The 22816-nt window shown below is 47.8% G+C and overlaps 1 protein-coding gene across 1 annotated transcript in view; it reads right to left on the reverse strand.

The window, feature by feature from the left end:
* Positions 1–11173: 11173 nt before the first annotated feature.
* LOC144610580 (adhesion G protein-coupled receptor E3-like) overlaps positions 11174–22816 on the reverse strand; it is a 33624-nt gene continuing 21981 nt past the window's right edge. The window contains exons 13-17 of the mRNA XM_078429389.1: positions 17844–17910; positions 16887–16978; positions 14280–14448; positions 13266–13352; positions 11174–11628 (exon numbers count right to left, since the gene is read on the reverse strand). Of these exons, the coding sequence (XP_078285515.1) occupies positions 11611–11628; positions 13266–13352; positions 14280–14448; positions 16887–16978; positions 17844–17910 (433 nt within the window). The 3' untranslated portion in view covers positions 11174–11610. The remainder of the gene's footprint in view (positions 11629–13265; positions 13353–14279; positions 14449–16886; positions 16979–17843; positions 17911–22816) is intronic.

Consider the following 22816-nt stretch of genomic DNA (forward strand, 5'->3'; position numbering starts at 1 on the left):
AAAGCATCACAGCGTGCTTTTCCAAAATGCTCCCAAATAGCTTTATAAGACTGCCACATTGCCTTTACAGTTCGGTAAGACGAAGCAACCCATCTCACACTGAAAACACGACCAATTTTCAAGTTATCATTTATTTCTTCATCGATCTGAAGACGCTGTCTTTCAAAGTATCTCTATACTCATTTTCACAGGGGTACACAAATCTGAAATTTATAGATATTTGATAGTGATTTGATAGTGATATATAATAAAATTTGTTGGTGATATATAATAAAATATTTCCGCATGCACTATTGTTTTGCTAAATAAAACCACCCACTATAAAATATTCACCACTCACGATTTAGGCTGGAAAAAACTATCGGTACTACTTAATTAATTTTCTCCCCATCCATATAATAACCATATAACAATGACAGCACGGAAACAGGCCCGTTCGGCCCTACCAGTCCACGCCGACCACTTTCTCTGACCTAGTCTCATCTACCTGCTCTCAGACCATAACTCTCCAATCCCCTCCCATCCATATACCTATCCAATTTACTCTTAAATAATAAAATCGAGCCTGCCTCCACCACTTCCACCGGAAGCTCATTCCATATAGCCACCACCCTCTGAGTAAAGAAGTTACCCCTCATGTTACCCTTAAACTTTTGTCCCTTAATTCTGAAGTTATGTCCCCTTGTTGGAATCTTCCCCACTCTCAAAGGGAAAAGCCTACCCACGTCAACTCTGTCCGTCCCTCTTAAAATTTAAAAAACCTCTATCAAGTCCCCCCTCAACCTTCTACGCTCCAAAGAATAAAGACCCAACCTGTTCAACCTCTCTCTGTAGCTTAAGTGCTGAAACCCAGGCAACATTCTAGTAAATCTCCTCTGTACCCTCTCCATTTTGTTGACATCCTTCCTATAATTTGGCGACCAGAACTGCACACCATACTCCAGATTCGGCCTCACCAATGCCCTGTACAATTTTAACATTACATCCCAACTTCTATATTCGATGCTCTGATTTATAAAGGCAAGCATACCATAGGCCTTCTTCACCACCCTATCCACATGAGATTCCATCTTCAGGGAACAATGCACAGTTATTCCCAGATCCCTCTGTTCCACTGCATTCCTCAATTCCCTACCATTTACCCTGTACGTCCTATTTTGATTTGTCCTACCAAAATGCAGCACCTCACACTTATCAGCATTAAACTCCATCTGCCATCTTTCAGCCCACCCTTCCAAAAGGCCCAAGTCTCTCTGTACACTTTGAAAATCTACTTCATTATTAACTACACCACCTATCTTAGTATCATCTGCATACTTACTAATCCAATTTGCCACACCATCATCCAGATCATTAATGTAAATGACAAACAACAGTGGACCCAACACAGATCCTTGGGGTACTCCACTAGACACTGGCCTCCAACGTGACATACAGTTGTCAACCATTACCCTCTGGTATCTCCCATTCAGCCATTGTTGAATCCATCTTGCAACCTCACTATTAATACCCAACGATTTAACCTTCTTAATCAACCTTCCATGTCAAATGCCTTACTGAAGTCCATATAGACAACATCCACAGCCTCGCCCTTATCAATTTCCCTGGTAACCTCTTCAAAAAATTCAAGAAGATTAGTCAAACATGACCTTCCAGGCACAAATCCATGTTGACTGTTTCTAATCAGGCCTTGTTTATCCATGTGATTATATATATTGTCCCTAAGTATCTTTTCCATTAATTTTCCCACCACAGACATCAAACTAACAGGTCTATAATTGCTAGGTTTACTTTTAGAACCTTTTTTAAACAAAGGCACAACATGCGCAATGCGCCATTCTAATTTAACAGAAACAATTGAGGCGCAGCGGCAGAGCGGCAAATAAAATAACGTGGAATAATAAAATAACGTGACTTTACTGGCTGAGCCCGTGCTCGCGGTAGCCCTGACAGTGAGTTTAAGAAATTCTCCCTTGAATTTTATTCAAAGCAATGCGGTGTCATTTATACATGGTCAAAACACAATTACATTTACTGAGGAATGTGGATCATGTATTGATGACACATTGTATAACTACTACCTGTTAACTACTGGCTGTTAACAAGTGCTAACAGTGGCAGTTAACAAATCGTTTTCGTCTGAGTTGAATAAAGTGATAAACGACTCGAATCTTTCTGCAGTACTCATTAAACCCGAGCTGGAAATTGAAAACTAGGGGAACACCGTCCCCCTGCGTACCCCCCCATTTCCATCACTGGCGGGCTCTCAGCAGGACCGACTCAGAGCAGCTATAGCTCTAGGGATAAAGCTGTTTCTTAGTCTGGAGGTACGGGCGTACATCTGCCAGATGGAAGTAGTTGAAGCAGACGGTGGCATGGGTGTGTGGAGTCTTTGTAGATGCTGGTGGCTTTCCTGAGGCAGCGTGCGTTGTAGATGTCCTCCAGGGCTGACAGCTGTATCCCAATGATCCTCTGCGCACTGCAGACGACCCGCTGAAGAGCTTTCCTGTCCGCTGCCATGCAGCTGAGATACCACACGTAGATGCCGTATGTCAGTATACTCTCTGTAGTGCAGTGGTAGAAGGTCGTCAGTAGCTGTTGTCGCAGACCGACCTTTTTTAGCCGCCTATTCCTTTTCTCCAGAGATGCTGCCTGACCCGCTGGAGGGTTACTCCAGCGTTTTGTGTCTGTCCACCTCAGATGCTGCCTGACCCGCTGTGTTCCTCTGGCAGTTTATGCTTTTGGTTGGGCGTGGACTGGGTTAGAAATTGTGAATCTCTTGGCCCAGGTCAGGACAAGACCTTGAATAACCTGCAGGAGAATGTCGGGAGCTGCTTTGGTCAATGTGCAGGAGCAGTAATCATTAAATTCCTAACACAGAGTCCGCCCGAGTGGTCTGTTAGTTCTCCTCACCCTCCTAATCCTCAGCCCCAATCCCTTTTTCTATACCCTTTCGCCAGCCTTTTCTTAAACCTGTTCCTTTTGTTCAACTCAAATTGTTGCTCTCCAAATTCAGGAATTTCACCAGAATCCTAACGGGATTTGTTGGTGACCATCTTAGAGTCAGAGTCAGACAGCACAGAAACAGGCCCTTCGGCCCACTCAGTCTATGTTGTCCAGCAACCTCCCACTTATACCTTTCCCATTTTACTCTCCCCACATTCCCATCAATACCCCTCAAGACTCTACCATCCATCTCCACACCAGGGGCAATTTGCAGAGGGCCAATTAACCTACTAATTGTACATCTTTGGGATCTGGTTGGAAACGGGAGCACGCGGAGGAAACCCACACTGTCACCGTGAGGACGGACGTGTTAACTCCACACAGATAGCACCCGAGGTCAGGATTGAACCCGGGTCACTGAGGCAGAGGGCCACTGTGTCTTACACATGGAGCCCTGGTGCTCCATAGATTCATAACATCTGCTTGGCGGGGCAGTGGTGTAGCTGATGGAGATGCTGCCTCACAGCGCCAGAGACCCGGGTTCGATCCTGTCCTTGGTTGCTGTCTGTGTGGAGCTCATAAGTTCATGCTCTTAAGTGATAGGAGCAGAATTAGGCCATTGGGCCCATCAAGTCTACTCCACCATTCAATCATGGCTGATCAATCTTCCCCACTCTTCTCCTCAAATCCCCTGACACCTGTACTAATCAGGAATCTATCTGTCTCTGCCTTCTCCACCCATTTCTGTAGCTGACCTTTAGCCCATTGTATATTTTGTTAGATAGAGCTCTAGGGGCTGGAGGAATCAAGGGATATGGGGAGAAGGCAGGCCCAGGTTACTGATTGTGGATGATCAGCCATGATCACAATGAATGGCGTTGCTGGCTCGAAGGGCCGAATGGCCTCCTCCTGCACCTATTTTTCTATGTTTCTATGACAGCCTCCCTCACTGTCTGACCAGAACAGTCTTGGTGTCATCTGCAAACTAACAAACCAATTCATCTATATTATGTTCAAGTCAATTATATTATATCACAACAGCAACGGTCCCAGCACAGATCCCTGCAGAACATTGGCATCACAGACTTTCACCCTGAATGTTGTCCTTCCACCACAACCCTCTGTCTTCCATCAGGAATCCAGTTCTGAATCCATATGGCCAAATCACTATTACTCCTATGCATCTTAATCTTCTAGATCAGCCGACGACCACAGGTGACTTTAATAAATGCCTTATTAAAATGTAAACATCCACCTCCTTACCCTCAATGATATCCTCCTCCAAAAAAACGATCAATTTAGTTAGACGCGATCTGCCGTGTATAAAGCAATGCTGACTGTCCCTAATTAACCCAATGTTGCTATAGTACCTGCCTCAACTATCTCCTCCGGCAGCACGTTCCATATAGCCACCACTCTGCCTGAAATTGTTGCCCCTCAGGTTCCTATTACATCTTTCCCCACCCATCTTAAACCCATGTCCTCTGGTTCTTGATTCTCCTCCTATAAGGCCGTTCCTCTCCCTCCATTTGGAAAAATGTGACCACGCTGCCATTTTCCTGCTGCCGGAGTATAAACAACGGATAGTACAGGAAACGGCGGTGACGAGGGACGTAAAGTGGTGGTCTGACCATTCGGAGGCCATGCTGCAAGATGCACTGAGCGAGGTCGACTGGAATATGTTCCAAGCAAGTTCCAGAGACGTCAGTGAGTTTGCGGAAGCGGTTACGGACTTCATTGCAACAATAGCCGATAACATCGTCCCCACGGTAAGGGTTAGTATCTTTCCTAATCAAAAACCCTGGGTGGACAGGTCTATTCGCGTTGCCTTGAATGCTCGCACCGCTGCTTACAACTCTGGCCTGGCATCCGCCAATATGGACGACTACAAGGTAGAGTCCTACCGACTGCAAAGGGTGGTGAAGGACGCAAAATGGAGGTACAGGCACAGGATGGAGTCGCAGATGGAGCAGCAGGACACCAGGTCCCTTTGGCAGGGGCTACGGACTATAACTACCGGTGCAGCCCCTCCCTCAACCGGAAGTGCCGGCACCTCCCTAGCTGATGACCTGAACTTCTTCTACGCACGATTCGAGACGGGCAACATTACCCCTAGCTCACCGTCTAAAAACTACACCGCCAGCACGCTTGCTAGTGAGGCTGGAGGGGGATCCACCGCTGGGGATGTGCACACGTTCTCGGTGTACGAGCACAACGTGAGGAGGGCTCTGACGCGTGTGAACATGCGGAAAGCTGTAGGCCCAGATGATATATCTGGGCGAGTACTAAAGTCTTGTGCCACTCAGCTTGCTCCAGTGCTCACCACAATATTCAACCTCTCCTTGGCCAAGTCCGTGGTCCCTGCATGCTTCAAAAGATCCATCATCGTACCAGTGCCAAAGAATGCCTCTCCAGCTTGTTTGAATGACTACTGACCGGTGGCCCTCACCTCGGTGGTCATGAAATACTTCGAGAGGCTGATCAAGAACCACATCTGTGCCTTCCTCCCTCGCAATATGGACCCGCTGCAGTTCGCATACCGTCCGAACAGATCCACGTATGATGCGGTCTCCCAGGTTCTGCACACCACTCTCTCTCATCTGGACAGCCTGAAGGGGGGCTATGTGAGGATGCTGTTCATTGATTTTAGTTCAGCTTTCAATACAATAGTCCCCACCAGACTGGCTGAGAAGTTGCTGAAACTGGGGCTTAACGCTCCCCTGTGTGCCTGGGTCCTGGACTTTCTCACCGCCAGGCCCCAAGTGGTCAAGATGGGGAGACAAACATCTAACCCCCTCACCCTGAACACAGGATCCCTCCCCCAGGGTTGCGTCCTTAGCCCCCTACTGTACTCCCTGTACACACATGAATGTGTGGCCGGGTTAAGCTCCAACTCCATCATCAAGTTTGCTGACGACATTGTGGTGGTGGGCCTGATCTCCGATAACGAGGAGAAGGCCTACCGGGAGGAGGTGGCTGATCTGGCACTCTGGTGTCAGGACAACAGCCTCCTCTTGAATGTCAAAAAAACTAAGGAGCTGATTGTAGACTCAACATCCGAGGACGTAGGGCTCAACATCCGAGGACGTACACGCCACTGGTGATAAGTGGGACTGCTGTGGATAGGGTGAGCAGCTTTAAATACCTGGAAGTCCACATCACAGAGGATCTGACATGGACAACACACATTGCCGCACTGGTAAGGCAAGGCAGCGCCTTTACCACCTCAGACAGCTGAGGAAATTCAGAGTCTCTCTGAGGATCCTTCAGTGCTTCTACTCTGGGGCTGTCGAAAGCATCTTGTCCGGAAACATCACAATCTGGTTTGGGAACAGCTCTGCCCAGGACAGGAAGGCTTTGCGGAGAGTAGTGCGTTCGGCTGAATGCACTATGGGAACTCGTCTCCCTGAATGCACACTCGTCCCCCTGCATGACCTATACATCAGGAGGTGCAGATCCAGAGCCAGCAACATTATGGGGGACCCCTACCACCCCAGCAACGGACTGTTCCAGCTGTTTCGGTCAGGCAAACGCCTCTGCTGTCACGCTGTGAAAACAGAGAGGATGAGACGGAGTTTCTTCCCACAGGCCATCAGGACTGTTAACTCTCATATCACCAGGGACTAATTTAATTTACTGTATTAATTTATTTTTTGTGTTAATTTTTTTTTTTCTATTCTGTTTTGTAGTGTAGCACAATCCGCAGGCGTTGCCACTTTCATTTCACTGCACATCTTGTATATGTATGTGACAAATAAACTTGACTTGACTTGCACGTGATCCATACCCCTCCATTCCCTGCATATCCATGTGCCTTTCCAAAAACCTCTTAAATGCCACTATCGTTTCTGCCTCCACCCCCACCCCTGGCAGCACGTTCCAGCCACCCATCACTCTCTTGTTGTAGTTCGTGCCCTATGAACAGAATAGTCAGACAACCAAAATCATTTAACCTCTTTATTCTACTCACCCAAGTGGGAGAGAGCCTAGATACCGAAGCGTTCTCGGAAACGCTCAGGAAGCTCGTGTAGCCTCTCTCTCCGAAAGCTAGCATTTACACACCTTTTATAACCTAAATACATGTGCCAGTATTTTTCCATCTCTGCCTTATATGGCAAGTTTACAATGCCCTATAAATCTTTATGTGTCTTTCGGGACCTCCGTGTCCATCGTGACCGCTTCTTTCTTGGGAACAAGGGGCAGTCCATATGGCAAGATGTTCTTCTTAACACTTCAAAGCTTTGAGGCCAGTTGCTGATATCAGAGGATACGATCAGCCATAAACCGCGCTTCCATGCTGACAACAGGATGCCCCAGGAATAATCCGAGCTGGAGCTTTTACACTCCTGCAATAAAACCCACATTGCTGCATTTGTAATGTTAGCCCTTACACTCTGTGTAATAAAACTTGCCCCATACATTTTCTTTAAACTCACACCTTAAAGCTATGGCGGCATTGAGGGGTGGCACGGTGGCGCAGCAGTAGAGTTGCTATCTTACAGCGCCATGGACTCAATGCCCACACCAACCAACGTGCCCCAGCTACACTAGTCCCACCTGCCTGCGTTTGGCCCATATCCCACTAAACCTCTCCTATCCATGTACCTTTGTAGCCTTTGACAAGGTCCCACATAAGAGATTAGTGTGCAAAATTAGAGCACATGGTATTGGGGGTAGGGTATTGACATGGATAGAGAACTAGTTGGCAGACAGGAAGCAAAGAGTAAGAATTAACACGTCCTCTTCAGAATGGCAGGCAATGACTAGTGGCAGGCAAGGCTCAGGGCTGGGACCCCAGTTATTTACAATATACATTAACGATTTAGACAAAGGAATTAAATGTGGGGGGAGGAAGTGAGGGGGGATTGGGAGAGAAATGGGAGGATGAGGGAGGGGTTGTTAGAAGTTACCTAAAATTGGGAATTCATTTGGAATGGCAAGGTAGGTCTTCATGCAATGCCTGATGAAACCACAGCTGCCACCTGGTGGTGATTTGTACAACTGCTGGCTGTTTCTCAGCATGGACCACAGAACCACATTGGGACAATGCGGAGAAAGGAACTGCAGATGCTGCTTTAAACCGTAGACACAAAATGCTGGGGTAACTCAGCGGGACAGGCAGCATCTCAGGAGAGAAGGAATAGGTGACATTTCGACTTGAGACCCTTCTTCAGACTGATGGACAACCACATTGGAACAAGATGCTTAACTGAGACACCAACGCCCCTGTCATAAGGAATTCAAGGGCACCTACTTTACTGCTTGATAAGATGGTCCTACCACAGCGCCACTTTCTACTAACCAAATTTGCCATAATTAATTTTTTTTTAACTTTTTGACGCAAAGCCATGGAGTGTGTTCATAAGTTCATAAGTCTCAGGGGCAGAATTAGGCTACTAGGCTGACCTATCCTTACCTCTCAATCCCATTCTCCTGCCTTCTCCCCATAACCTTTGATACACTTACTAATCAAGAATCTGTCAAACTCCGCTTTAAAACTACCCAAAGTGGCGCAGCTGTCGAGTTACTGCCTTACAGCCATTGCAGCCCCAGAGACCTTGGTTCGAACCCAACTACGGGTGCTGTCTGTACGGAGTTTGTACATTCTCCCTGTGACCTGCATGATCTTCGGTCTCCTCCCACATTCCAAAGACGTACAAGTTTGTAGGTTAATTGGCTTGGTATAAGTGTAAATTGTCCCTAGTGTGTGTTAATGTGCGGGTATTGTTGGTCGGTGGGGACTTGGTGGGCCAGAAGGGCCTGTTTCCGCACTGTTTCTCTAAACTCACAGCAGTGATGCCTCTGGATGGGACTGATGGGAGAAATATCTGATCATCTCCATTCTTTACCGAAGTTTAAGATCTCATTTATTCTTCAGCACTATCCATTGCACTTGGCATTGTAGATGCATAAAGATTTATTCATCAAGATAGTTTAATTAAATCAATTTTGATCAACAATACAGTAATTTTCAAGCATAGCCTCCTTTGTAAAGAAACAATCATAAGTATATTTGCAATAAAAAATATCATTTCAGTATAGTTTTTGAACTATTGTTATGAAGGCAAATAAAGCAAGAAGCTCCTTCATGTTGGTTCTGTTTATAAAGGTTCACTGTCACCAAAATAGAGGTGGATAAGGTGTGGTATTGGTTCCACCAGTGCTGAGTTAGCCAGTTAAAACCAAGCTAAAAATGGCCTCAAAACCGTCAGTGGTGATTGTGTGCGTGAGTGTGTAAGTGTGTGAGAGTACAAGTGTGTGAGTGAGTGTGCGCGCATGTGTCCATGTGTGTGCGTGCGCTGTACTTGTGCTTCAGGACTGTTTGCGTTTGTGAGTGCATGTGCGTATGAGTGTGTGCGTGTGTATGTGTGTGTGCATGTATGGGCATGTGTGTCCGTGTCTCTCTGCTGTACTTGTGCTTCAGGGTTCTCTGTGTTTGGGAGTGCATGTGCATGCGTATGTGTGTGCGTGCACATACATGTGGGTGTGAGTGTGTGTGCGCGTGTGTCCATGCATGAGTGTGTGCATATGAGTGTGTGTGTCAGTGTGTGCGCGTGTGTGTATGTCTGTTCTCTCTGCTGTACTTGTGCTTCAGGGCTGTCTGCGTTTTTGTGTGCGTGTGCTTGTGTGTCCATCCGTGCATGTACATGAAGTGTGCACGTGACAAGTGCTGTACCGATCTTTTGCCGGAGTTTTATATCTGGTACATGTGTGTGTACTGTATCTGTACATGTGTGAGCTGTACATATACACAGCTCCATACCTGTATCTGCAACATTTCCAGTAAGGTCAAGTGTTGCCTTATAATGCTGAGAATTATATTCTGCACTCTGTATCTTCTCCTTTGCTCTACCTATTGTACTTCCATTGACTGTATTTGTGTATGGTATATCCGATCTGTTTGGATACCATGCAAAACAAAGCTTTTCGCCGCCACCATGGTGCACAAGACAATGATAAACCAAAACTTAAATTTAAAAGTCCAAATCTGGTGTCTCACATTAACCAGAGATGATCTCAACCATGTTGGCTCCACAGTGGCACACCTCAATAGTAAATAAGCAAAATAATACAATCCTAGACTTGTACATCGCAGTGTCTTTAGCACAACACGTCTAAACCAACCAAGATGTCATTCTGAGTTAGTCCCATGTGCCTGCATTTGGCCCATGTCCCTCTAAACATTTTCCACCCAAAAACCTGTCCAAATGTTTCTTAAATGTTGGAATTATAACTGCCTTTGCCACCTCCTCTGACAGCTCAATTATTAAACTCACCACTCTGTGTGAAAAAATTGTGCCTCATGTCCCCTTTAAATCTCTTCTCTCTCACCTTAAATCTCTAGTTTTACACTCCCCTACCCTGGGAACAAGATTGTACCCAACCACTTTATCTGCACCCCTTATGGTTTCACAAAACTCTGTATAAGAGTCACCTCTCTGTCTCCTTCACTCAAGGGAAACAGAGACTCCTTATAATGGAGGAAATGGGCAATTTATGACTCCTTATAATGGGCAAATCTCGGAAAATTAGCAAAAAACAGATTGGTAATCACACGCACAGAAAAAAAGCAGCAAATATCATTCCTTTACAGACTCATATTCATAGATGCACTTGAAAACGTTAAATTATACAATAACCGCTCCCTCAATGTCAGCAAATGGAATCAGCTGGTGGTGGACCTGAGGGGCTGGGTTGAGGTACATGGCCCAGTCTGTATCAATGAAGCTGAAGTGGAGATGGGGGAGAGCATCACGTTCCCAGATGTAAATATCATCACTGAATCGCCCTGATCAAGCACACTGACAACCACGGCTATCTGCGTTTGTGAGTGCTTGTGCATGCGTGTATGAGTGTATGTATGTGTATGAGTGTGTATGTCCGTCTGTGTGTACGTGTCTCTCTGCTGTACCTGTGCTTCAGGGATCTCTGTGTTTGTGAGTCCGTGTGCATGCGTGTATGTGTGCGTACCTGTGGGTGTGAGTGTGTGTCCGTGTACAAGTGTGTGAATGTGAGTGTGTGTCTCTGCTGTACTTGTGCTTCAGGGCTGTCTGGGTTTGCGTGTGCATGTGAGTCCATGCATGCATGGACATTAAATGTGGCTAAGGCAGCACATCAATACGGTGGTCCAGCGGTAGAGTTGCTGCATTACAGCAAATGCAGCACCGGAGATCAGGGTTCGATCCTGACCACGGGTGCCGTCTGTACGGAGTTTGTACCTTCTCCCCATGACCTGCGTGGGTTTTCTCCGAGATCTTCGGTTTCCTCCCACACTCCAAAGACATACAGGTTTGTAGGCTAATTGGCTTGGTATAAATGTAAAAATTGTTCCTAGTGTGTGTGTAGGATCGTGTTAATGTGCGGGGGTCTCTGGCCGGCGTGGACACGGTGGGCCGAAGGGCCTGTTTCCACACTGTATCTCTAAACTAAACACCTCGACTTCCTCAGAAGGCTCAGCAAATTCGGATGTCTCCAGCCACATTCTAGGCTTGGTGAAGAGAAGCGAGCCGGCCTGAAACGCAAATCCCCCCAGCTCTGGAGTGCGACTTCAACCCACAATTTTCGGAGTGGGAAGCACGAGCGAGGTGGGGAGCGAAAGAGAGAGCATGAAAGGAGGAAAATCCACTGAGATAAATCATGTCCTTGAGTCTTGAAACCTTCCGCTTACATCGTTTTATAAGGCTGGATAAAACAAAATGAGATTGCAATGAATTATTTTGCTCCAATCAACACACAGTTGAGACCAACCACATGGACCTGAAATGGACACAAGATGCTGGAGTAACTCAGCGGGGCAGGCACCATCTCTGGAGAGAAGGAATGGGTGACGTTTCGGGTCGAGATCCTTCTTCAGAATAGTCAGGAAAAAGGGAAACGAGGGATGTAGACAGTGCTGTAGATAGATATAGAATGTGAGGATCCTCTGTCCACGGTGCTGTCTGTTCTACCAGGTGGACAATGTCCCGTCTGGGTCATCAGGGACAGCAGGAGGGATGGAATGGGAGCAAGGACCACACTGTGTCCATCACCTGCAGTAGCCTGCAATAGTCTGTCGGACACTGTCACCCACTTGGGTGAGGAGGGGCGAGGATGGGGAAGGGCTGGGGTACCTTGCCAGGAGCCTATGGATGCCACTCCCAGCAAGAGGAACAAACAGCATTGTTATTGATAGTCATCCGGGTTTCAGACTCCAGCAGAGGGCAGCAGATAGCCGAGTGGAGGCAGAAAATCTCCCTCTGTCTTCAGGGGTCTGGTCTATAGCTGAGTTGGGAACCTGACCATAGCCAGGACCTGATCAGCCCCCCTAAGCCTATCAGGGGTTATGGGGAGAAGGCAGGAGAACGAGGTTGAGAGGGAAAAGTAGATCAGCCACAATTGAATCACTGAGTAGACTTGATGGGCCGAATGGCCCAAATCTGCTCCTATATCTTCTGAACTTATGAACCACTTGCCACTGATCACCCCGTGTCTGAATGTTCAAGATTTCAAGATCAATTTATTGTCACATGTGCCAATTAAGGCACAGTGAAATTTGAGTTACCATACAGCCATACGCAGTGAAATGCAACAAGACACACAGCCACATAAAATAACATTTAACATAAACTTCCACCACTGCGGATTCCATAGAAACATAGAAAATATGTGCAGGAGGGGGCCATTCGGCCCTTCGAGCCAGCACCGTCATTCATTGAGATCAGTGCTGATCATCCACAATCAATAACCCATACCTGCCTTCTCCCCATATCCCTTGATTCCACTAGCCCCTTGAGCTCTATCTAACTCTCTCTTAAATCCATCCAGTGATTTGGCCTCCATTGCCGTCTGTGGCAGAGAATTCCACAAATTCACAACTCTCTGGGTGAAAAAGTTCCTTCTCACCTCAGTTTTAAATGGCCTCCCCTTTATTCTAAGACTGTGGCCCCTGGTTCTGGACTCGCCCAACATTGGGAAAATTTTTCCTGCATCTAGCTTGTCCAGTCCTTTTATAATTTTATACGTTTCTATAAGATCCCCTTTCATCCTTCTAAACTCCAGTGCATACAAGCCCAGTCTTTTCAATCTTTCCTCATATGACAGTCCCGCCATCCCAGGGATCAATCTCGTGAGCCTACGCTGCACTGCCTCATCGTTCACATTGTGAGGACGAGCCCTGAAAAGTTCAGATGTGGAGAGAGGAACAGAGTTGATGTTTCAGGTGGATGAGCCTTCCTTCCACCTTCCTTCCAGAGGAGCAGGTTTGACGTGAGATCGTTCTCTCTCCACGGACGCTGCCTGACCTGCTGAGGATTTCTGTGCTTCCGGACAAAGCCTCTTACCTCAGTCAAGGTCATCTGAATCTGTGAGGATTCGGTGGTGAAATGCTTGTGCTTTCTGTCCAACCATTTCCGGCATTCAGTAGTCACCTTCGACAAAATAGGAATATTTCAACACATGGAGAAAATTTCCAACCGTTCAACGCGCTTTTGTCCCACAGTCGTGAGAGTTTACACTTATCCAGCGGCTTCTGCCATTAGCATCTCCATGGGATCACTCGCTCAGGAGCGAGTCTCCAAGATGCCCCCTCTTCTCACCAGCTCTGTTGGGTTGGCCTGTCCGCCATTTTCTCTCACAGGGTCGTGATTCTCTGCATCCCTCTTCAGTCACAGAGTTGTTCAGCAGAGAAACATGCCCTTCGGCCCATCCTCTCCGTGCTGACAATCAAGCAACCATCAGTACTGATCCCATTTACCCACACTTGGCCTATAGCCTTCTACGCCTTGGCAAGTTTGTCTAAATGTTAACATAGATACATAGAAAATAGGTGCGAGCTGAGGCCATTTGGCCCTTCGAGCCAGCAATCGGCATTCATTGTGATCATGGCTGATCATTCACAATCAGTAACCTGTGCCTGCCTTCTCCCCATATCACTTGATTCAACTAGCTCTAATGCTTTTTTAAATTCATCCAGTGAATTAGCCTCCACTGCCCTCTAGCAGAAATTTCCACAAATTCACAATTCTCTGTGTGAAAAATATTTTTTCTCATCTCAGTTTTAAATGGCCTCCCCTTTATTCTTAGACTGTGTGGTCCCTGGTTCTGGACTCCCCCAACATTGGGAACATTTTTCCTGCATCTAGCTTGTCCAGTCCTTTTATAATTTTAACATTTCTATAAGATCTCCTCTCATCCTTTTAAACTCCAGTGAATACAAGCCCAGTCTTTCCAATCTTTCCTCATATGACAGTCCTGCCATCCCGAGGATTAACCTGGTGAATATTGACCACAGCCGTGTCAGAGTGCAGAGCGCAGCATCAGAGGAGGGAAGGTTTCTCTGCGGAGCTTCTCCTCACCTGGCGGTTGAAGACGCAGTAAATGAGGAAAACAAACAGCCCCTGCAGGCTGTTGATGATGGTGAACAAGTAGGACATCGCCAGGGTGCTCTCATTCAACTGGAATATTCCCAAGATCCAAGTGGTTCCCAAAACCAGCATCCGTGCGGCAGCCTTGAGGGTCAGGGTTCTGTACACAAGGAGAGAAGCAGAGCAGGTCAATGGGAACATCGTATGAATAAACTCCTTCCATGTGGGATCGTTCACACTCTTGGGGCATTCTGAACACCCCACAGCACGTTATAAAATCAGTGCATCTTTCAAATACTAACCTGATGGCGCAGATATTGTGGGCCGAAGGGCCTGTTCCTGTGCAGATCAATGAGAACATCATCGTGAAGAAATTGATCCTGACTTGAGGGGCGGCACAGTGGTGCAGCGGGTAGAGCTGCTGCCTCCCAGCGCCAGAGACTCGGGTTCAATCCTGACCTTGGCTGCTGCCTGTGTGGAGTTTGAACGTTCTCCCTGTGACCACGTGGGTTGCCTCCAGATGCTCCGGTATCCTCCCTCACTCCAAAGACGTGTGGGTTTATAGGTTAATTGCCCTCTGCAAATTGCCCCCAGTGTGCAGGGAGTGATGAGAAAGTGGGATCACATAGAACTAGTGTGAACGGGTGGTCAAGGGCCAGCACGGAGTCGGTGGGCCGAAGGGCCTGATTCCCCGCTGGATCTGTAAACTCATCCAGCTTCCCTCGCCACTTCCATTGTCACCGTGGTCAGAGATCAGCACCTTGGACTGAGACCCACCCTGGGACCCTGCTGTCTCCCAGCCCATCCAGTCACCAGCGATCATATTTCGACCGTTGCCTGCATTTCTGGTCACCAGATCACAGGAAGGTTGTCGTGGATGAGGAGAGGGTGCAGAAAAGATTCACCGGAACGCTGCCTGGATTAGAGAGTTTGAGCTATAAGGAGAGTTTGGAATAACTTGGGAGTGCCTTCTCCAGAATGTCAGAGGCTAAGGGGTAATCTGATGAGAAGTATATAAATTTACTAGACCAAGTGGACCCGTTGGGCCCAGATCTCTCCTGCATTGGTGCAGCACCCTCCCCCACTCCCCTCCCTGCCCCCTCCCTCCCTCCCTCCCTCCTCCCTCTCTCCCTCCGTCCTCCCTCCTCCACTCCCTCCCTCCCCCCCACCCCCTCCCCCTCACTCCTCCCCTTCCCCTCCACCACACTCCATCCCCCTCAACCACCTTATCCTCCTCCCCCCTTCCCTCCACCCTCCTCTCTCCCTAGGAGATAGATTTAAACTTTAAAACGTGAATAACTTAAAAAAATTAACACCGATTTCAATGAAACTTCTTCCATTAGCACCAAAGGAACGACGGTGAGTAGGGTGGGCCTAAAATTGTCAGCCTATCGTGTACCGTTTTGCCTGTAGTTCAGGAACAAACAAACAAACAAACGAGAGATTTAGTATATAGATGAGGGGCGTAAATAAGGAAGATGGATTTTTTTCTCAGGGTGCAAATCGCACATATCAAAAGGCATGGCTTGACGCTCAGAGGGTGAAAGTTAATGGAGATTTGAGAGGTTCACCAGAATGCTGGCTGGATCAGAGAGTTTTAGAAGTTAGGTGAGGTTGGACCAGCTTGGATTGTGTTCCCCAGAACGACTGAGGCTGAGGGATGAGCGAAAGAAAAACGAAAAATTATGAGAGGCAAAAATAGGGTAGACAGAAAATGCTGGAGTAACTCAGCGGGGCAGGTCACATCACTGGAGAGAAGAAATGGGTGACGTCGCCCATTCCTTCTCTCCAAAGATGCTGCCTGTCCCGCTGAGTTACTCCAGTATTTTGTGTCGGTCTTCAATTTAAACCAGCATCTGCAGTTCATTCCTACACATAAGGTGGGTAGAGATTTATTCGCAGGAGGAAAGGTCAAATGCGAGAGGGCAAAGGTTTAAAGTGTAAGGGGGAGCGTTTAATCGGGGGGGAAAAAACTGTAGATGCTGGTTTAAATCGAAGGTAGACACAAAATGCTGGAGTAACTCAGTGGGTCAGACAGCATGTCTGGAGAAAAGGAATGGGTGACGTTTCGGGTCGAGATCCTTCTTCAGTCTGAGGCTCATGATGTCGACCTCCCCGTGGTGAGCCCTGTCAACTGACCTCAGTCAGGCGAACGACAACAAACAGAGACAGCAGAAGCAGAAGCAGCTTCATAACTTCTGCTGCCTCAAACGCAAGAAGCAGAAGTAGTCTGAAGAAAGGTCTCGACCCGAAACTTCATCCATTCCTTCTCTCCAGAGATGCTGCCTGATCCGCTGAGTTACTCCAGCTTTTTGTGTCTACCTTCGGGGGAAAGTTTTGGGGAGATTTGAGAGGCAAGTTGTTTTACAGAGTAATAGGTGCCTGCAATGCGCTGCCAGGACAGGAGGTGGAAGCAGATACCATGGTCATATTTAAGAGACATTCAGACAGGCTCTTGAACAGGCTGAGGATGGAGAGATGTGGACCACATGCAGGCAGATGGGATGAGTTGCAACGTTGATCGTGGTCAGCACGTGATCATGGGCTGAAGGGCCTGGTTGTTGGGCTGTACAGTTCAATGTTCTCTGCTCCACGTACCTGGTTTCTTTGAGCTTCGACACTTCCTTGTTGCGTGAGGCAAAATGTTTCCTCAGCAGGCCGAGCGTCCAAGCTAGCAGCACGGTGTTGACCTGGAGAGGGGGAGAAACAGAGTCTGCTGAGGATGACATCCTCCACATCCCATACACAATTCCCTCCGGTGCCTTCCCTTCTCGCCCGCTGCCACCCACTCTCCCCTCACCACTCCATGGCGCTCCCCGTCACCCTCTCTCCCTCTGTCCGAGACTCTGCCGGCCCTCACCTCTCCCCGGCAACCTTCTCCTCTCGTATCTCCATTCCCCACATATCCTGTGCCTATCTAAACCCCTCTTAAACACCACTACCTTATCTGCCTCCACCATCACCCCTGGCAGCATGTTCCAGGCACCCACCACTCTATGTGCAAAAAAACTTAACCCACTCATCTCCTTTAAATTTAGCCCCTTACATCTGAATCTATGTGTAGGTAAAAAAAACTGCAGATGCTGGTTAAAATGGAAGGTAGATACAAAATGCTGGTGTAACTCAGCGGGTCAGGCAGCATCTCAGGAGAGAAGGAATGGGTGACATTTCGGGGCGAGAAGAAGGGTCTCGTACCAAAACGTCACCCATTCCTTCTCTCCTGAGATGCTGCCTGACCCGCTGAGTTACTCCAGCATTTTGTGTCTACCTTAAGCTATGTCCTCTAGTCTTTGACATTTCCACTTTGGGAAAAGGTTCTGACAGTCTACCCTATCTATCTATGCCACTCTTAATTTCATGTACTTCTGTCAGTTCTCCCCTCAACCTCCAGCAATGCAGGGATAACCATCCAAATCTGTCCAACTTCTCCTTGTAGCTAATCCCCTCTATTGCAGGCAGCATTCTGGTGAACCACTGACATAGAGTTGCCATCAGCTGCAAGCAGTGAAGCGCTTAGTGAGGTGTTGTTGGGTTGGGGGGGGGAGGGAAGCTTACCACGATCACCAGGCAGACCGGCCCCAGGAAACCCCAGTGGAAGCCCCGCTCCAGGCTCAGCCAACAGCTGTGAGGAGGAAAGAGTTTTGTTACTGACTCTCACTCGGCTCATGAAGTACTTGTGGAAGGCACTGACACACACAGGGTCACTGTTTAGTATCATTTAGTTTAGTTTAGTTTAGAGATACAGCGCGGAAACGGGCCCTTCGGCCCATCGAGTCCGCACCGACCCGCGATCCCCGCACATTAGCACTATCCTACACACACTAGGGACAATTTTACATTTAAAACCAGGCCAATTAACCAACAAACGTGTACGTCTTTGGAATGTGGGAGGAAACCGAAGATCTCAGAGAAAACCCACGCAGGTCATGGGGAGAACATACAAACTCCTTACAGACAGCATCCGTAGTCGGGATCGAACCCGGGTCTCTGGCGCTGTGAGGCAGCAACTCTACCGCTGCGCCACTGTGCCACCCTGACAACCAGAAACGTCACCACAGGCCATGGCATTGGACACACCCAGTATGTCTCTGGCACCTCACTGAATGCTCTGTGTTTCCATGTCTGCAATTCTGGGGCTTAGGATTCTGGGAGTTGTAGTCTCAGCAAAATCTCTCACATAACCTTTTTTATTTCTACTTGGATTGCTCCCAGATTGAGGGAATGGGAGATCTGATAGAAGTATATAAAATTATGAGAGGCTCACATAGACTTCACTAGTTACAAGTTATAGGAGTAGAATTAGGCCATTCGGCCCATCGAGTCCACTCCGCCATTCAATCGTGGCTGATCTCTGCCTCCTAATACCATTTTCCTGCCTTCTCCCATAACTCTTGACACCCATTCTAATCAAGAATTTGTCTATCTCTGCCTTGAAAATATCCCCTGACGGCCTCCACAGCCCTCTGTGGGAATGAGTTTCACAGATTAACAACTCTCTGACTAAAGAAGTTCCTCCTCACCTCCTTTCTAACAATCAGAATCTTTGTCCCAGGGTAGAAATGTCAAGGACAAGAGTGCCTGGCTTTAAGGCGAGAAGGGCAATGTTTAGACGAGATGCATGGGCACGTTTTCCACAGAGAGTGGTGGGTGTGTGGAATGTGCTACCAGGGGTGGTGGTGGGGGCAGATATGATAGTGGCATTTAAGATGCTTTTGGATCAGGCTGGCACAGTGGCACAGCGGTAGAGTTGCTGCCTTACAGCGAATACAGCGCCGGAGACCCGGGTTCCATCCCGACTACGGGAGCTGTCTGTACGGTGTATATACGTTCTTCCCATGACCTGCGTGGGTTTTCGCCGAGTCCTTCGGTTTCATCCCGCACTCCAAAGACGTACAGGTTTGTAGGTTAATTGGCTTGGCAAATGTAAAAGCTGTCCCTAGTAGGTGTGGGATAGTGTAAATGTGCGGGAATCGCTGGTCGGCGCGATCCCGGTGGGCTGAAAGGGCCTGTTTCTGCGCTGTATCTCTAAACTAAACTAAACTAAACACATGGATATGCAAGGAATGGAGAGATATGGATTATGTGCAGGCGGAGGAGATTCGTTCCTCAATCTCTTGGTTCTCTGGAACTACAGACCGGTGTTTCTATATCTCCTTCTCCGAAGACAGACGCAGAGCTTCGGTTTAATTCCTCCTTTGACAGAGGTGGTGAAAACCATGAGAGGAATTGATTGGGTAAATGCACAACCTTTTACCCAGAGTAGGAGATTGAGAACCAGAGTGAGGGGGGGGAAAGTTTAATAGGAACCAAAGCACCAACTTACTTTTGCACACAGGGTGGTGGGTGCCTGGAACGAGCTGCTGGCAGAAGTAGTTGAGGAAGGGGCTATCACAACATTTAAGAGATTCTATTAATCTGAAACTTCAGACAGGTGTTTCTGAATTGAATGCTTCTTCTTTCTTTCATATGTCAACGACAACAATCAAAAATGGCAATTGGTGCTTCAGAGATACTTTATTGTCACATGTGACAAGCCACAGTGAAACTCCTTGCTTGCATACCCAAGGTTTGCAAATAGTTGCTCATAAAGGGCGCTGACAAAGTAACAATGTTATCTCCCTCCCAGATGACAGGCAGAGTATGGATTCAATTCCCTGTTCCCCATTATGAATTATCCCGTGTCTTCTGGACAGGACCCACAATTACCCACTGCTCATTTCCTCTTTCCATAACGCACGGCGTGGTTTTACATCTCCCTGTGTGGAGACAGTCAGGAAGCGTGCAGGTTGGAACAGAATAAGTGAGGACCTGTATCTGTTGTCAGGAGGGGTGGTGCCTGGAGAGTTAAACATAGAAACACTGAAAATAGGTGCAGGAGGAGGCCATTTTGCCCTTCGAGCCAGCACCGCCATTCATTGTGATCATGGCTGTTCATCCACAATCAGTAACCCCGTGCCTGCCTTCTCCCCATATCCCTTGATTCCACTAGTCCCTATAGCTCTATCTAACTCTCTTTTAAATCCATCCAGTGAATTGGCCTCCACTGCCTTCTGTGGCAGAGAATTCCACAAATTCACAACCCTCTGGGTGAAAATTTTTTTTTTCTCACCTCAGTTTTAAATGGGGTTCCCTTTATTCTTAGACTGTGGCCCCTGGTTCTGGACTCCCCCAACATTAGGAACATTTTTCTTGCATCTAATTTGTCCAGTCATAATTTTATATGTCCCTATAAGATCCCCTCTCATCCTTCTAAATTCCAGTGAATACAAGCCCAGTCTTTTCAATCTTTCCTCATGTGACAGTCCCGCCATCCTGGGGATTAACCTCATGAACCTATGCTGCACTGCCTCAATAGCAAGGATGTCCTTCCTCAAATAAGGAGAGCAAAACTGCACACAATACTCCAGATGTGGTCTCACCAGGGCCCTGTACAACTGCAGAAGGACCTCTTTACTCCTATACTCAAATTCTCTCGTTATGAAGGCCATCATGCCATTAGCAATATATCTATATACTAAAACTCTCGTTTGTTTGTTACTGAACTACAGCCAAAATGGTACACGATAGCTCGACAATTTTAGGCCCACCTTACTCACTGTCGTCCTTTTGGTGGTAATGGAAGAAGTTTCATTGAAATCGGTGTTATATTTTTAAAGTTATTCACATTTTAAAGTTTAAATAGATCTCCTAGGGAGGGAGGGAGGGAGGGAGGGAGGGAGGGAGGGAGGGAGGGAGGGAGGGAGGGAGGGAGGGGGGATGGAGGGCAGGGGGGATGGAGGGCAGGGGGGAGGGAGGGAGGGAGGGGGTTGGAGGGCGGGGGGATGGAGGGAGGGGGGGAGCATAAAGGAGATGGAGGGGGATGGAATGGGGGGAGGGGAAGGGGAGGGGAATGGGAGGGGGATGGGGAGGGGGGAGGGAGGGGGAGATGGAGAGGGGAGGAGAGGGTGCTGCACCAATGCAGGACAGGTTTGGGCCCAACGGGTCCACTTAGTCTAGTTCTATATAAAACATTGACAAGAAGACCCACAGGGGATCAGCAGCAAACTTCAAGCACTGACTTGTGATGAGCTGGGCTTGCTGTGCAGAGAGGAGGTGGAACAGGTTCAGAGGGAGATCTCAGACGTGGTGGGGGCGGTTTTGGACGTCTGAATCACTTGTTCAGGACTCTGCTCCGCAATCTCCTCCTGGGTTACGGCAGCGCGGCAGTGCAGCGGGTAGTGCTGCTTCCCCCCCCCCCCCCCAGAAACCTGGGCTCGGGCCTGACCTCAGGTACTGTCCGTGAGGAGTTTGCACGTTCTCTCCGTGACCAGGTGAGGTTTTCCCCCAGTGCTACAAAATCATGAGAGGAATAGGTCGGGCAGATGCACAAGAGTCTCTTGCCCAGAGTAAGGGAATCGAGAACCAGAAGACGAAGGTTCAAGGTTAAGGGGAAAAGATTTAAAAGGAATCTGCGGGGTAACTTTTTCACACAAAGGGTGGTGGGTGTATGGGACAAGCTGCCAGAGGAGGTACTTGAGGCTGGGACTATCTCAATGATTACGAAACAGTTAGACAGGTACATGGATAGGACAGGTTTGGAGGGTTATGGACCAAACGCAGGTAGGTGGGACTAGTGTAGCTGGGACATGTTGGCCAGTGTGGGCAAGTTGGGCTGAAGGGCCTGTTTCCACACTGTATCACTCTGTGACTCTATGCTCTGGTTTGTTCCCATCCCCAAAGATGAAGGGGAGATGACTTGATCTACGGTGAATTCCCCCTCAGTGTAGGTGGGTGGGAAAAGATTTGCTGAGGGAATAAGATGTAGGGAGATAAGGAGAGGGGCAATGGGTCTGATGGGATCGGTCTGCTGGGAGCTTGCATGGATCCAATGCACCAAATGGCCTCTCCCTGTGTCGGGATAAGTAGGCTGTAGAACTGTGCCATTTTCCTATCAGAGGCATAGAGTCATACAGCAATGAAACAGGCCGTTCGGCCCCAGTTGCTTATGCTGACCAAAGATACTAGAGGAGCAAGATAGACCCTAAACTCGACCCTAAAAACCGTAGTATGTCATGGCGCCATTTTAGTAGGCAGAAACTTGCAGAATCATTTAAAAAGAAAAATAACAAAAATCTGTGAATTGATAGATGAGATATATTCTGCATTTTTATGGTATCATCACACATACTGTTCCCCCAAAACACTGATTACAAAACTCGGACTTTCTGTATGTGCTTTTGTGTTGGTGGTCTTCCTGTTTTTTTGTTTGAGGCAAATTATTATGTCGCTGCTTATGTAATACAATTTACACCTTCTGATGGTACCTGGGGATGATGATGTGCGTGGGAGGGTTACCATGGTGAGCTGGGATGTCCGCGGCATGGGCCACCCAATTAAACGAGCTAAGGTGTTTTCACACCTTAGGTCTTTATCTGCCGACCTTGTGTTCCTCCAAGAAACTCACATTAGAACATTGGGGCAGAGACAGTTGCGCTGTAGATGGGCAGATCAGATATTTCAATCCACATTTTCTAGCAAAGCCCGCGGGG

The sequence above is a fragment of the Rhinoraja longicauda genome, chromosome 37 (genome assembly GCF_053455715.1).
Source record: "Rhinoraja longicauda isolate Sanriku21f chromosome 37, sRhiLon1.1, whole genome shotgun sequence".
In the NCBI taxonomy this organism is placed as follows: domain Eukaryota; kingdom Metazoa; phylum Chordata; class Chondrichthyes; order Rajiformes; family Arhynchobatidae; genus Rhinoraja; species Rhinoraja longicauda.